Source organism: Erpetoichthys calabaricus, chromosome 8 (genome assembly GCF_900747795.2).
Source record: "Erpetoichthys calabaricus chromosome 8, fErpCal1.3, whole genome shotgun sequence".
Taxonomy (NCBI): Eukaryota; Metazoa; Chordata; class Cladistia; order Polypteriformes; family Polypteridae; genus Erpetoichthys; species Erpetoichthys calabaricus.
In genome coordinates, this window is record NC_041401.2 from 173,691,945 (window position 1) to 173,707,312 (window position 15,368).

The 15,368-nt window shown below is 41.1% G+C and overlaps 1 protein-coding gene across 2 annotated transcripts in view; it reads left to right on the plus strand.

The window, feature by feature from the left end:
- The first annotated feature begins 5,095 nt into the window (after positions 1-5,095).
- ano11 (anoctamin 11) overlaps positions 5,096-15,368 on the plus strand; it is a 99,296-nt gene continuing 89,023 nt past the window's right edge. The window contains exons 1-2 of one of the 2 annotated variants that reach the window (XM_051931305.1): positions 5,096-5,613; positions 12,928-13,039. In XM_051931305.1, the coding sequence (XP_051787265.1) occupies positions 5,479-5,613; positions 12,928-13,039 (247 nt within the window). In that variant the 5' untranslated portion in view covers positions 5,096-5,478. The remainder of the gene's footprint in view (positions 5,614-12,927; positions 13,040-15,368) is intronic. The other variant, XM_051931304.1, reaches the window with a different exon arrangement.

Consider the following 15,368-nt stretch of genomic DNA (forward strand, 5'->3'; position numbering starts at 1 on the left):
AGCCAGGACAGCATGCAAGTAAAAAATATATTTTCTACACAACTGTCCTTTCCGCACCAGGACTCTGTGATTCTTGGAATCAGAAGCTTCAATCTGCTGGCTTCTTTTCCACAAAGTGGAACGAGTACATTTAGACCTACTTGGTTGCTTTTTCAAATTTGTGCGCTTTACATCAGTGGTTGGTGAAAATCAAGAAGCAGCCTAATGTCATGATTTTATTACGGGTGATGACAATCACTAAACTGGAAAGTCTGGATTGTTCATTTGCACACACACCCAAAGGTGTTGCGAACACTACAGGGCCAATTGGTCCAGCCTCTCAAACAGAAAGAGCCTTGCAGCACGTGGAAAAAAGACAATTTCTCATAGTAGAAGAAGCAATAAGAAAATACATTAAGTATATGATATAGATTTTGAAAAGAACTGCTTATAAACATTTTAATTACAGTGGAACCTTGGGTCACGAATGTCTTGGACCACGTACAAATCGGGTTACGACCGGGGCTGGATTAAGATGAAATTGGGCCTGATGCTGCAGCGCAAAAAGGCCTATTTTTTCTTGGCATTGGTGCATTTGACACTCACCGTACATGCGCTCTCAGACCAACCAAGGAGCCTTAATTGCTTGCGACGCAACCAGCCAGCCTTTATTGAACATGAATAATAATAACGACGTAGTATCGTAACAACTTGAGATTAACATCAAACTATGTAACATCAACATTCAATAGCAATTGTCTGAAAAGTGCACTTAATGCAGAAAACCTAACAATGAAATACACAAAATTTTGCAATTCTCTTACGAAACAGAGTAAGAAAAAATGAATTTGCAAAGACATTGGGTCAAAGTGACTCAGTTCAGGCTCTTGAGGGTAAAAATTTGTCAACGATTTAAATTTCATAATAGACCAGAATCCTGTCGAGGATTTTAAAAATTCTAAACATCCATGCCGGGCCCGTGGGCCAGCTTTTAGTTTTACCTTTACAGATAACCATTTAAATAGCCATCAATTTTTACTGTACAACTAACTTTCAAGGTGAAAAATTTACTACGTGGCACTTACCGAACAATAATAAAGTGGCAAGAATCCCCAAGATATTGAAAAAAACGCAGCTACTGTAAATTACTAAGTAAACTGTGTAACGTAAAATTGATAGCATTAACTTGAAATCTTCGGTTAACAATAAACACGACGTTATAGCTATGTCCCAGTGCAAAGAACAATAGTAACTGTATAATAAGTAACGCTATGTCTAGGCATCCAAAAGTCAGACTGCAAATTTCATTCTAAGAATTATTTTGAGGTTAACATAGCAAAGGAAAACTGTTCAGCTTCTGGAAAATTCTCGTCTGTTTTTATTTAGGCACTATTTCAGGAATGGGCCTAATGCTGCAGCATCAATAGCACCCACCTTAATCCGGCCATAGTTCCGACCAAAAAGTTTGCCAAACTTTTGCATCTGTTCATGACCACACACTCGGGTGATGAATAAGCCAGTTTCCCTTCCGATTCGTAAGTGCCAATGATTTCTGCACATGTTCAGTCTCTCCCTGTGCCTTCCCTGTGCAGCGAGCGAGCGAGAGAGAGAGAGAGCGAGCAAGAGCGCGAGCAAACGAGCGAACAAGAGAGAGAGAAAGCGAACAAGCGAGAAAGCCCAAGCAGAGGAAGTAAACATTACAGAAGAAGTAAGTAAACATTTAGTTTACTATTACACTGTACATTCTATGGTATAATTAACTATTTTTGTGCTTAAAAATCTTTCAAAAAATATATATTTACTGTACATACAGCTCATACGGTCCGGAACGGATTAATTGTATTTACATACAATCCTATGGGGGAAATTACTTCGGGTCACGACGAAATTGGGTTGTGACCAGAGTTTTGGAACGAATTACGGTCGTAACCCGAGGTTTTACTGTATAAGTTAAATCAGAGAGGGAAGCTTATGACATATTTGCATAACATATGTTGGCACTTCTGCGGTGGGCTGGCGCCCTGCCCGGGGTTTGTTTCCTGCCTTGTGCCCTGTGTTGGCTGGGATTGGCTCCAGCAGACCCCTGTGACCCTGTGTTAGGATATAGCAGGTTGGATAATGGATGGATGGACGGATGTTGGCACTGTGCGCCATTGACCCTTAATGTAGAAATGCCACTGGTTACATTTACAGTTACATTTATTTGCTTAGCAGATGCTTTTATCCAAAGCGACTTACAAAAGAGGCAAACATAATTGAGTAACATTAGGCCAGGGCCTGTTTGTTCAGCAAGTCTAAAAGGGCAGGTAACAAAAGCTGATTGCCACAAGTGATAAGTTGTAATAACTCATACATTTACAACCAGATTGTAATCAATAAAGCAATTAAACTTAAACAAATAACCAAGAATATTTATATATTGCAGCACAAAGTTTTTTTTTCCCTTCTTTTCAATTAGACACACTAGGGGTCTCCCCCTGCTCATTTCACTCGCCAGTCCCCTACACGCTAGTCATTTCCTGGATCTGCCGCTTGCGACGAATTGTGCTGTGCTTTTGGATAAACACGAATATCAACTCTGTCTTTGATATCTCTGTCTTTCAAAACAATTATCGCTGACAATTCATCACATGTTGGTTTATTATATATGTGAGCCTGATCTTTCAGATTCATATAGAAATCCAAGAAAACTTCTTTGCCTGTGTTTTTCAGATAGAGTTCGTATATATGGATGTGTAGATTTGTATCCATTATTGGCTGTAGAATTTCTAATACGTCCAATCATTTAACTCTTTCGATTGTATTCGATTGTAACATCGCTTCCCTGTGATCATAAATATAAACCTGACCGAATTGTGGTTTCCTTGAAATTAAACTTGTAGTTGCTTTAATTGTTGCTGGACCACAGATTCTCATAGCGTATGGTCCTGAATCATGTAAATCTACGTTTTGAGCATTGAATGATGCGAACGCAGACAGATTATTGTAGATTCAGATATTTTGCCTGTAGTGTTTGTGGATTTCATTTTCACCAAACAGCGAATCTTTTAATTCTCACGGATACGCCTCTTCATCGGGAAGAAACACTACTTTTCTCTGATGGCAACACGAATTAGACAATCTACAAGTCTCCGACTTAAACTTTAAAGTCGAACAATATCTTCTACTTCTGTGATATCACCTATGTCAATATATTCCATCTCTTTTCGCTGTTCCATTATTTCACTGAGTAATTATTTCCATTTGTTTGCTCTAATGTGATCTTTACTATCAGTTTTTTGATACTTTCATAATCTCTAACCTGCTCTGCATGTGTATTGCGGCAATGTTTTTGAATTCTTTACGAGATTCTACTTTGTCTTCTACTCTTTGTCTTTTATTTCCGTCTCTAGGCGTGGTTAAATCTCTTGGCACAAAGTCTCGTCTTGCAGGACTTGAAATTATCTCTCTGAAAAAGTTGTCTCGTCCAGTCTTGTCCCAGGATTTTTTTATATAATAGAGAGATTTTCACAGAACAGTTGGGTCTTCAATCGCATCTTAAATACATTGAGGGATTCAGCAGTACGGATGGAGGTTGGCAGCCCGTTCCATGAATTCGGAGCCACACAGGAAAAGAGTCCGAATTGAGACTTGCAGTCACGCAGAGGCGGCATCATCAGACACTGTTCCCTGGCAGACCTGAGTGGGCGAGAAGGAGCACAGCGCGTCACCAGTGTCTCCATATACTCAGGTGTTGACACATTGACTACTCTGTAGGCAAGCATCAGGGATTGGAACTTAGGGTGTGCTGCTACAGGGAGCCAATGTAGCGTCCTGAAAAGAGGAGTGACGTATGTCCGTCTCAGCTGGTTAAATACAAGACGGGCCGCTGCATTCTGCGGGTACTCCTGCCAGAATCGAGTTGCAGTAGTCCAGACAAGGCAAGACCCAAGCTTGGACCAGAAGTTGTTCTGCATACTCTGTCAGGTAAGGTCTGATCCGGTTATGACAGTGTTCAATTTTGGACCCCTTATCATAGCAGCAGCTGGATTTCTGTAGACATTTGAATCCTGAGTTGTCTTTGGTAATAAAGATAGAGGCTCAGTTTAGAATTAAATCAGGCGTGTCAAGCTCAGAGGATGGAGTGTATTTATGACTGTTCCTTTTCGTTTTATCCTCGTCCTCAATTAGTTGCCACTTTAAGTGCTTCTAATAGAATATACTTCTTTCGCTTTAATTTTAATTGACTTGCCTTTTAACATATTTCAGGACCCATAATCATTTATTTATTCCTAAACCAGCAGTCGAACAATAATGAGATGTAAAGTGAGTCAACGGATGACCAGTTAAGGTGAGCTCGACCTTTTTTTCGCTTCTTAATTAAAGGCCAATTTTTGCTCTTTATGAATCACATTATTTCATTTTATGGCTAATTAGTGTTCTCACTCTACCACATCAGATACTTCTCTATATCGGAGAGCACCATCAGAGTATTTTGTTGATCAGATTAGATCACTATTTCTCACTCCTGCCTTTTTTCTTTTCCAATATTTATTATTGAAAGCAAAAATTCAGTTAATAGCTCTGAGTAGTAAAAGGCAAGGTAGTTCAAATAAAGGAAAAGGAAACATATTCTATTAGCAGCAGTAACTGGTTACTAATTATGAAAATGACTGGAAAGACCAAACCATATTATATGGAAGAATATTCAATTTTTGTTAGTTGATTGTGTATTTAAAAGTGATTGTTTTTTTTCTGAAAGAGCTAGGGCTGAATTGTTCCATGATACTCTTTACTTTAAAAGATGCTATAAACTGTAGATAAAAGATTGGCTAAATCAAATGTTAATATTACTGTTATAATGCTCAGTCTCAGTCTTTACAGAAGCTGTAAAAATGTATAGTTAAACATTATACGTATCACAGGTACTAAAGTGATTGCCTGATTTTGATGTTACTTATACATATTTTTTTTCTTTACAAAGCTTCATCCAAGTCTTCACTGTCAAAGATCTAACATAAAAAATAAGATGCCACCTTTCTCTTGAAATTTAAAGCTTTGTGGCAGTGTGGGCTGGTATTCAGAGGCGGCTGATTTCTTTCCAGATTGGTCTTGTGTGACAAAGACAGTGCGCAGTGCTCCATCTACTAGAAGACTGACGGTAATTTGCAAAGCATTCCAAGCGCTCCCAGAGGAGTCCAGGCTGTAATATATCTATATATATATATATATATACTGTATATGTGTGTGTGTGTGTATGTGTGTGTGAGCAGCGAGCTGGACCATCACTGAAGCAGCGGCTTACTGCAGATGCTCTCTCTCTCTCTCTCTCTCTCTCGCTCGCTCGCTCGCTCTCTGCTTCTCACAGCTGTTCAGTCCTCACACTGCACACAGACCCTGAATTACTGAATGGCTGTCTCACTGTGTTCCTGAACAGCTGCCTCTGCCTCATCTGCTGGACCTACTGCTTGTCCTGTCACTTGTGGCCCAGGTGATGAAGACTAGCAGAAGAAGAAAAGCATGCTGAAGAAGAGGAGCTCAGGAGTACTGGGGGCAGATCGAGATGTACTACTGAATTTGGACCCCTCGGCAGAACCCTGGACCTCGGATTCTTATGGCAGCCTGCAAAACGGGGGCTTTCTTGCGGCTCAATATGTAAGTACTGAACTCCCATGCTACACTTAATGATTATTAAAATCTGCACGCTTTTTTGTAAATCTCATGCAAATAAGCCATTACAGGGCATTGTTCTAGTTAGACGTGTGAAATCTTGTTGTGGAATGACTGCCAGATGCAGTGAAACTGGTACCCTCCCACTCACCACTGTGGTGCACAAATAACATTCTAAAGAGTGGGCACAAAGCTGGGTAAATGGTCAGCGCTATCATACATAGAGCAGCAGCAGCAAAAGGGTACTTCAATGATATGTGTCCAGCTGGTCTTTATGTTTCAGGGAACATGAGCCCCTTTGTCATGGTCGCAAGCAATTAGCTAGAAGACGCATGCTTTTAAGATTCCCACAGAGCAGCTTCCCTCTTCCACCAGCACGTGTTTTACAGTACAGGAGCAGTCCATTACATGGCTGGAAGCAATGGAACTAAGCCATACGCACAAAGAGTTCAGGGAAGTAGCTCCCATCAATTCTTGTCCTCTTCTGCCAGTGCAGAGCTAACATTCTACTCCTGTGCAGTATGATGATTCAGCATTCTCAAAGGGTCAGACCTGGCCAAGGAGGATCTGATCAGCAACAATTTTATTAAGATAGCTGTTTGAACCACAAAAAAAAAAAGAGTAAACCCACTTGCAACACAAGCACCATGGCAGCAGCTTGCTTTTAATTAGTGTGTGTTAGATGAACAACACACAATAATCCTGTATATGGCCAAAGCTCTATAGAGGGAAGCTTCCAGCTTACTTCAGCTTTTCTTGCAAAAAGATGTGCCAGTTAGGTTAAAGTGTGATTCTGATTAGGATGCATGTGAGTGTGAGTGGCCCCGTGATGGATTTTGCCCTGTGCTGTGTTGCTGCCTGTGCTCGATGCTGCTTGGCTAGGCTTCAGCCCACTGAGACCCTGAATAAATTAAGTGAGTTTAAAAATGTTATTTCATGTTATGTTTTACTAGATTTTGTGAATTTCCCCTTGGGATTAATAAAGTATCTATCTATCTATCTATCTATCTATCTATCTATCTATCTATCTATCTATCTATCTATCTATCTATCTATCTATCTATCTATCTATCTATCTAGATGTACCCCATAAACAAAAAAAAAGGGATCACTCAAATGTACATTTTACTTTGGCCAAAAAAAAAAATCTCCCTATAGACACCCTAAACTTTTTGCTATGGCTGCATGGTGAGTTTACAAAAATAATCCTTCAGCATACAGGGCCACCAATGTTTTTTTATTGGAGTTGGAGGGAGATAATTCAGTCAGTCAGTCAGTCATTTTCCAACCTGCTATATCCTAACTACAGGGTCACGGGGGTCTGCTGGAGCCAATCCCAACCAACACAGGGTGCAAGGCAGGAAACAAACCTTGGGCAGGGTGCCAGCCCACCACAGGGCACACACACACACACACACACCAAGCACACACTAGGGACAATTTAGGATCACCAATGCACCTAACCTGCATGTCTTTTGACTGTGGGAGGAAACTCATGCAGACACGGGGAGAACATGCAACCTCCATGCAGGGAGGACCTGGGAAGCAAACCCGGGTCTCCTAACTGCAAGGCAGCAGCGCTACCCACTGTGCCACCGTGCCACCAGGGAGACAATTCCCTCCAGACAATTCAACATTTCAGGTAGCACTGGCATGTATGTGAGATGGGCCCTCAGACTTAATAAGGTTGTGGACTCCAAGCAGCACAAGCAGGGTCTCCTACTCAAATATTATTGATTTTTCAAGTCAAGATATGCTACTTAATGATTTGTGCTTACCACACAAAGTCACTCACAATCACTATGTGTGTGTGTATGAATCTTAGGTTCTACAATACAATTGAATATGGTGAATATTTCTGTTGTTTTGTAAGTGTAAGTGTATGGTGACTCTCTAAAATGCTCTAACAGGGGTTAAGATGGCTGCCTCCCACTCTAGGGACCTGGGTTCAAATAACAGTATTAGATTTGTCACTGTCTTTGTGGATTTTTCCTAATCCCTCAATGTTTGTGTTTTTTTTCTCACATCTTAAAGTCATGAATGCTAGGTTGATTGATGACTCCATATTGGCACTATTTAGGGGAATGTGAGTGCTTCCATGTCCCCTATAATCAACTAGTTTCCCACTTAGAGTTGATTTCTATTTTCTAAATAGCTCTGAAAAAGTAGAATCTTTACATCCTTGTGATGGAGTAGGTCAGTTCAAAAAATGAATGGATGGATTTTCATAAGCAGTTCTAGATGTGGGCAAAGGTTCTGTTTACTGTGCCAAATACTAACTGTGTGCATGTAGGAGAAACCAAAAAATAATCCTGTCTATAGATCCAAATAGAATTAGACAGTAAGACATTAAAGATGTTTTTTTCTCTGTTCAATAAATCAGTCTCTATGACAGAAATTTATAGTGGGGTACAGTCTTTTGACAGACCACACATTGATTTTGGCTGTGTCCCTTCTCTGTCCATCCATGTTCAGAGTCTGCTTAATCCTGAATGGAGCTGTGGGAGTTGGCTTGTGTGCAGAAGAAAAAACGAAACTGGATGGGACATTGTTACAGAGCACACTCACTCACACAATCACACACATACACAAATTCATTTATAGCAGGTCAATTTAAGTAGGCAGTGCACTTGATCTAGAGTAGAGTCCTGTGATGTGTGCAGTGTAGGCACAAGATGAGAACTATGGACAGAAAGCCAGTTCATTGGGGGTTAAGCTCGCATACACGCACCCACATTCCAGGTCTATTTAGAATTGTCAATAAAAGACAATAGGAAGATAATTAAGGGTTGGGGACCAGCTGTGACTCCATTTCAAGCTGGGCAAAGAAATGAAAGTAAAGCAAAAAGTGTAAATGAAAGTGACTGCAGACGTTTGGCATCCCTTAGAGCCTCTCTCAGGCAAGGGCATACAAAAAGACTTTCCAGAGTGGGCCTCTGTCCTCTACTGACGTAGTTCCATAAATGAATGTTAGCTTCCAGCAGTGGTGTTATTTACATAACCTGCAGGGCAGAAGTGGTGGGACTGCCTGGGATAAAGCAGACGTGATGCATTCAGTCAGTCAGTCATTTTCCAACCTGCTATATCCTAACACAGGGTCACAGGAGCCAATCCCAGCCAGCACTGGGCGCAAGGCAGGAAACAAACCTAGGGCAGGGCGCCAGCCCACCACAGAGCACACACACCAAGCATTGCACCTAACCTGCATGTCTTTTGACTGTGGGAGGAAACCCACACAGACATGGGGAGAACATGCAAATTCCACGCAGGGAGGACCCGGGAAGCGAACCTGGGTCTCCTAACTGTGAGGCAGCAGCGCTACCCACTGGGCTACTGTGCCACCAGGGAGACAATTCCCTCCAGACAATTCAACATTTCAGGTAGCACTGGCAGGTATGTGAGATGGGCCCTCAGACTTAATAAATTTGTGGACTCCAGGCAGCACAAGCAGGGTCTCCTACTCAAATATTATTGATTTTTCAAGTCAAGATATGCTACTTAATGATTTGTGCTTACCACACAAAGTCATTCACAATCACTATGTGTGTGTGTATGAATCTTAGGTTCTACAATACAATTGAATTTGGTGAACGTTTCTGTTGTTTTGTAAGTGTAAGTGTAAGGTGACCCTCTAAAATGCTCTAACAGGGGTTAAGATGGCTGTCTCCCACTCTATGCACCTGGATTCAAATAACAGTATTAGATTTGTCACTGTCTTTGTGGATTTTTCCTATTCCCTCAATGCTTGTGTTTTTTTCTCACATCTTAAAGTCATGAATGGTAGGTTGATTGATGACTCCATATTGGCAGTATTTAGGGGAATGTGAGTGCTTCCATGTCCCCTATAATCGACTAGTTTCCCACTTAGAGTTGATTTCTATTTTATATATTGCTCTGAAAAAGTAGAATCTTTACATCCTTGTGATGGAGTAGGTCAGTTCAAAAAATGAATGGATGGATTTTCATGATGTCCTCTAGTCTGCGGGTGAAAGGTTATAGGCTGTTAGTGACGACGTTTCCCCAGGGAGTGATGTCGATGTGCTTACCACAGTAGTGTTGTGTGGATGCTCCCTATGTGTGTGTGTGACATCTTATTTCTATTGATGGTACACTTATCAAACCTACTCCTGTTGTCAGAAATCTTGGTGTTTTTTTTGATTCATCACTTAACTTTGAGCTACGCTCTTTCCAAAATTTCATTCTGTCATCTCTGTAACATTTAATGATGATCAAACTCTGGTTCACTGTTTCATAATGTCTCATATTGATTACTGTAATTCCCTCTTCATCGGCCTCCCTGCAAAATCTATACAGAGGCTACAGTCCATTCAGAACTCCGCAGCCAGAGTCCTCACCCACTCACATCTCCTCTGTTCTCTCCCAACTTCACTGGTTACTGGTTTCATCAAGGATTAAATTCAAGGTTCTGCTTCTCACCTTCAAAGTCCTACCTAACCTTTGCCCCTCTCTACCTCACTCAGCTCCTTGTCGCTCTCTCAGGTCCTCACGCAGTAATCTCCTTACTGTCCCACACACCAGACTCTCCACCCTGGGAGGCAGGCAGGTCCTTTAGTGTTATGGTCTCTCAACTCTGGAACTCCGAGATTGCTCCTCTTTCTCCGCCATTAAATCTCAACTCAGAACTTTCCTCTTCGACAAACTTTTTTCTTCTGTGTGTTTTTTTTCTTGTATGTAAAGTGACTTTGGGTTTGTTGAAGGCGCTCTATAAATGCAACTTATTATTATTATCTTTGATATGTCAGAGGAAAACTGAATTATCTGCAGAATAACCTACATGTTGTGGGAAGCAGCCCGGACACAGACAGGCGGACATCATTTTGTCACCCAGCACACGTTTATTTACCATATTTACAAATGTTATGAAGCACACAACCCAGTGCCGCAGCACCAATCACCCCAAAGTCCAGGCCTATTTCCTCATTGCCTCTCTTCACAGCCTCCACTCCTCTTCTCCAAAACTCTTGTCCACTTCCACCTGACTCCAGCCATCGAATGGAGCCCCTTTTATAGCCACCTAGATATGCTCCAGGTGCTTCCTGGCAATCTTCCACTGGCACTCCCCAGTGTGGCAGAAGTGCCGGCTGCATCCCTGGAAGCACTCCGGGTGTCCCTGCTTCTCTTCCCCCCAGCACTTCCGGGTGTGGCGGAAGTGCTGAGGTCCAAGGCTGCCAAGGCATCCGGGCGCCCCCTGGCGGTGACCACAGGCCCCTACAGGGTTGAGCTTCAATGCTCTGTACCCGTGGCCCCCAAAGCAACCAGGGTGGTCGCCCCCTCGTGGTCTGGAGGAGGCACAAACCCTCCTCCAGTCCTCCTGGGCGTCCCCGTTGGGTATCAACCCCAGCCGCGTGCCACAATGTCCACAGCTGTCTTCTTAGTCTTAGGAACAGTGACTAGAGGATCAGATGTAAAAGCCTGTGTTGGCAGGCAGGAACAAGTGTAGAAGGTTAGAAACACAGGATGGTTGGTCATGTAATGCTTCGGAAGTCACCAGAAGCATTTTATAGTAAATGAGTGATTTAATTGGCAGCAAATGTAGTACCCTCAGAGTTGGCATAATGTGTCCTCAAGACTTGCTGTAATTCAGAACCCTAGTGATAGAGAACTGGGTATACTGCAGTTCATGTAGAGTTGACTTTGGATGTGCATACAATAAGGCTTTGCCATTATCCAGCCTAGAAGTTATAAAAGCTTATTAAATACTTTGCATCTGCCAAGGTCAGAGAGGGGCTAAGATGGGCTAAATTCTTTAGATGAACAAAAGGATATTTTACTAGATTGTTAATGTGTGGAACAAACGAGAGAATCAATCTAGCTAAAGCTGATGCCTAGACAGAAATACCATCAACCATTACTGTAAAGTGATCCATCTCAGTAAACTGATTCTTACTTGCAACACTCAGCCGTTTTTCAGTTTTTTTCATTATTTAATTTAGAAAATTGGATGTCATCCATAACCAGAATCATGCAAACAGGCAGTGAGAGCAAGAGGCAGGAAAAATATGGATATTTTACTTAGATCAGAAGATCATCAGCATAAAAGTGATAGTCCAGACCATGTGCAGGAATAATATGGCATGGGCATGAAACGGCGGAGTCCTCGGAACTGAGCCATGTTGCATACTCTGGTTAAAAGGAGATTAATGAGGAGCCAGTGCAGCAAAGTGATGCCTTTCTGAGAAAAATGGACCTAAACCATTTTATAACAGTGCAAGCAAGGCATACAAGTGACTGGAGAAGTTCAAAGAATAGAGTATGGCAAAGTGGGCCAAAGGCAGCACTGGAATCTAACGAAACATGGCCTCAGAGTTAGCAGCCATCAACAGATCATTAGCCCCTTAACCCGGGACAGTTCCGGTGTTATACCCACTGAACAAAAAAACAGACTGGAGTTGTTCAAAGAGATCATTTAAGTGCTTGTGATACTGCAACTGTTCAGCCACAACACATTCCTGGACTTCAGATAGCAATGGAAGTGAAAAATAGGCCTATAATTAGATAAACATTCAGTTTTAAGGACAGCTTTCTTTAAAATAGGTCTATCTGCACCGGTTTTTAAAACAGATGGCACCAATCCTGAGGGAAGAGAGCTATTAAAAATATTCATAATAAGAGGGCAGAGTACAGGAAGTCATTGTGTAATAAGTGATATAGGCATGAGATTCATAGGAGGTGAATTTGGCTTACAATTATTAATCACCTTTTTATTATGAATTAGTGTACATAAACAGAATGAAAAGTCAAAAAAGTAGTAGCATCCTTATTAACAGATGAGTATATTTAAGAAGAACATTAACGAACCTTTACTTATTTATTTCCAAATTAATTTTGACAAAACATTAGAATTACATTAGAATTACCATGAGCTTGGCTAAGAAATTAAAACCTTTGGGTCCTTATTACCAAGCGCAAACAGTTGTGAGATACAGGAGGTTCTTGTAGCGCTCAGTGCGTCTCTTTATGTTTGATGGTATACTCTAAACGTCTCACAATGTACAGTCCCGTCAAGGCCAGTTCATATAAAATCAGGTACAAAAGTTAGGAGGAGGGTGTAATAACACTGAAATAACAGTAGGTGGCGGTCACAGTTTAAAAGCCAGCTATTTAAATGAGGTAACAGCATGACCCAAAATGTCCTTAATTAGAGACTCTTTATGAAATATAATAGTGGATTCCCTATATTGGAATGACTAGGCGGAGTGTTTGGAGGCTGTAACATTAACCACAGTGCTGCCCATGACCCCTCTCCATATTAAACATACTTGCTCTTTCTTTTTATAGTTAAACGACGACGATGATGACGATGATCCCATTTTCATACAGTGCGAGACCAGAGGGAGGTGCCCTGTGGATCCCACTGGAAATTACTTCAGGGATGGCAAAACAAAAACCGGTAAGTGAGAAGTGATGTGGTGAGACTGAACTGTGAACACTATGTATTTTTACCATAGATTCTCCCAGTTTCAAGGTTGTTTTTACAATTTGGGATTCTGTCATGCTTCGTGGTGTCTTGCCCCATTCCACCAGGTACTGTCCTACCCTACCCTTGCTTGATACCCCCAGCTTGGTCCTTCTTTACCATGTCTTGTCCTACTCTGTTCTACTCTGTCTTCCTCTGCCTTGGAATGTCTCAATCTGTCGTACCTTGCCTGGCCTTGACCTGCCCTTTCATTTGTCATTATACCTCATCCTACTTGCTCTGGCCCAGTTCTTTCTTGTCTCCCCCTAACACGTTTCTAGTGTTGCAGAAGCCTCCTATTTGTTTCATCCTCTCCTACCATACCCTGGTGTTCCACATTTGGTTTCACTCTACCTTTATCCTGTTCCACCTTGTTTTTCGTCTTTACTTCCTGTCTCATTTGTCCCATCTAATAGTTGTACTCAGACTTCACTAGACTCCAGCATGCTTAATCTTAATGTTAGATGATTCCAAATGGTTCATGGTGTACCAAATGTTCAAGGACAGCTTATATTTAAACAAGCTATGTTTATACACTAGATATCAAATGAATATTAGAGTAACATTTTTTCGTTCCTGGGGTCTTAAACATAATTTCCCAGAATGTGGCCAATCGTTTTCTCTCTCTCTGACTGTCTACCTAAATATTTCCTCTCAAATCCCCAAAGAGCTGAGGCCTACTTAATGAGCAGAGCTTGTATCAAACATCTGTAAATGTCCATTTGATGCAACTATACAATTACATGTGCTCAGAGAAGGAGCATGTGATTTCCTATTACTGGCTGGCCTATCAGCCTTCCATTAATTAGCCTTTAGTAATACTAATGTCCACTTTGTTACCCTGCAATTGTCATGGGCCTTCATCCTCTAAAGAACAATTTTGATGAGTGCAGGACATTCAGCCCAGTATAACTGATCAGTCCCTTTTCACTTAACCTAAAATGAAAAATGATCTAGTCGGGTTTTGTTGGACCCCACAGTACTTCCACTTACTACGCTACTTGACAATTTATCCCACATACAGTATCTATTTATGGTTTTCTGCGTGAAGAAAAACTTTCTAACATTGGAGCAAAATTATCCTTTAACTAACTTCTGTCTATTCCCCCTTGCTCTTTTGGATGAACTATTTTTTAAAGTTACATTTGGAATCCACAATGCCAATCTCCTTCATAATTTTGAACTCTTTATCATGTCTCCTTTTAACCTTGGTCTAACTAAACTGAAGTGGTTAATCTCTTTCAGACTTTCCTCACAACTCATACTCCGCAGTCCTGGATTTAGTCTACTTGCTCTTCTTTGAACTTTCTCTAGTGCTTTCGTTTGCTTTTTTCATAATATGAAGACCAAAGCTATGCATTATATTCCAGCTGAGGCCTCATGCTGTAGACATGTGGCATGTTGGTTGGACATGCAAGTAAAAGTACTAATAGCGTGTTACTGTATATGGCTTAATAACCTTCCTCCATTTGTACTAGATCAATTGTATCGCACAGCTTTACACCTTTTTAACTTTCTTAGTAGTCTTAGATCTCACTGTAAACTGAATGTGGACAACAATGAGCCCAATATGACTGCTAAGACTCTCCACGAGGGAAATGTCATCCCACAATTCTTTGTTTGACTTCCTAACTGTAATATTTTATATTTATGTACATTAAACATTAATGTCTGAATTCTGTCCAAATCAATCTGTAATGAACATTAGGACATTAGAAAAATCGAGATGAGAACAGGCCATTCAGTCCAAGAAAGCTTACCAGTCCTATCCACTTAATGATTCTAAACAAATATCAAGTCTAGTTTTGAAAATCCCTAAAGTCTTGCTGTCTACCACACTACTTGGTAGCTTATTCCATGTGTCTGAGGTTCTTTGTGTAAAGAAAAACCTCCTAATGTTTGTGTGAAATTTACAATTAACAAATTTCCAATTGTGTCCCAATGTTTTTGATGAACTAATATTAAAATAAAAGTCTTGATCCACTGGACTAATTCCCTTCATAATTTTAAACACTCCTATCATCCATCTATCCATCCATTATCCACTCCTATCATGTTTCCTCTTAATCTTCTTTTGCTTAAACTGTAAAGGCTCGGCTCTTTTAATCTTTCTTCATAACTCATCCCCTGTAGCCCTGGAGTCAGCCTAGTTGCTCTTCTCTGGACCTTCTCTAGTGCTGTTATGTCCTTTTTGTAACCTGGAGACCAAACCTGCACCCAGTACTCCAGATGAGGCCTCACCAGTGCGTTATAAAGGTTGAGC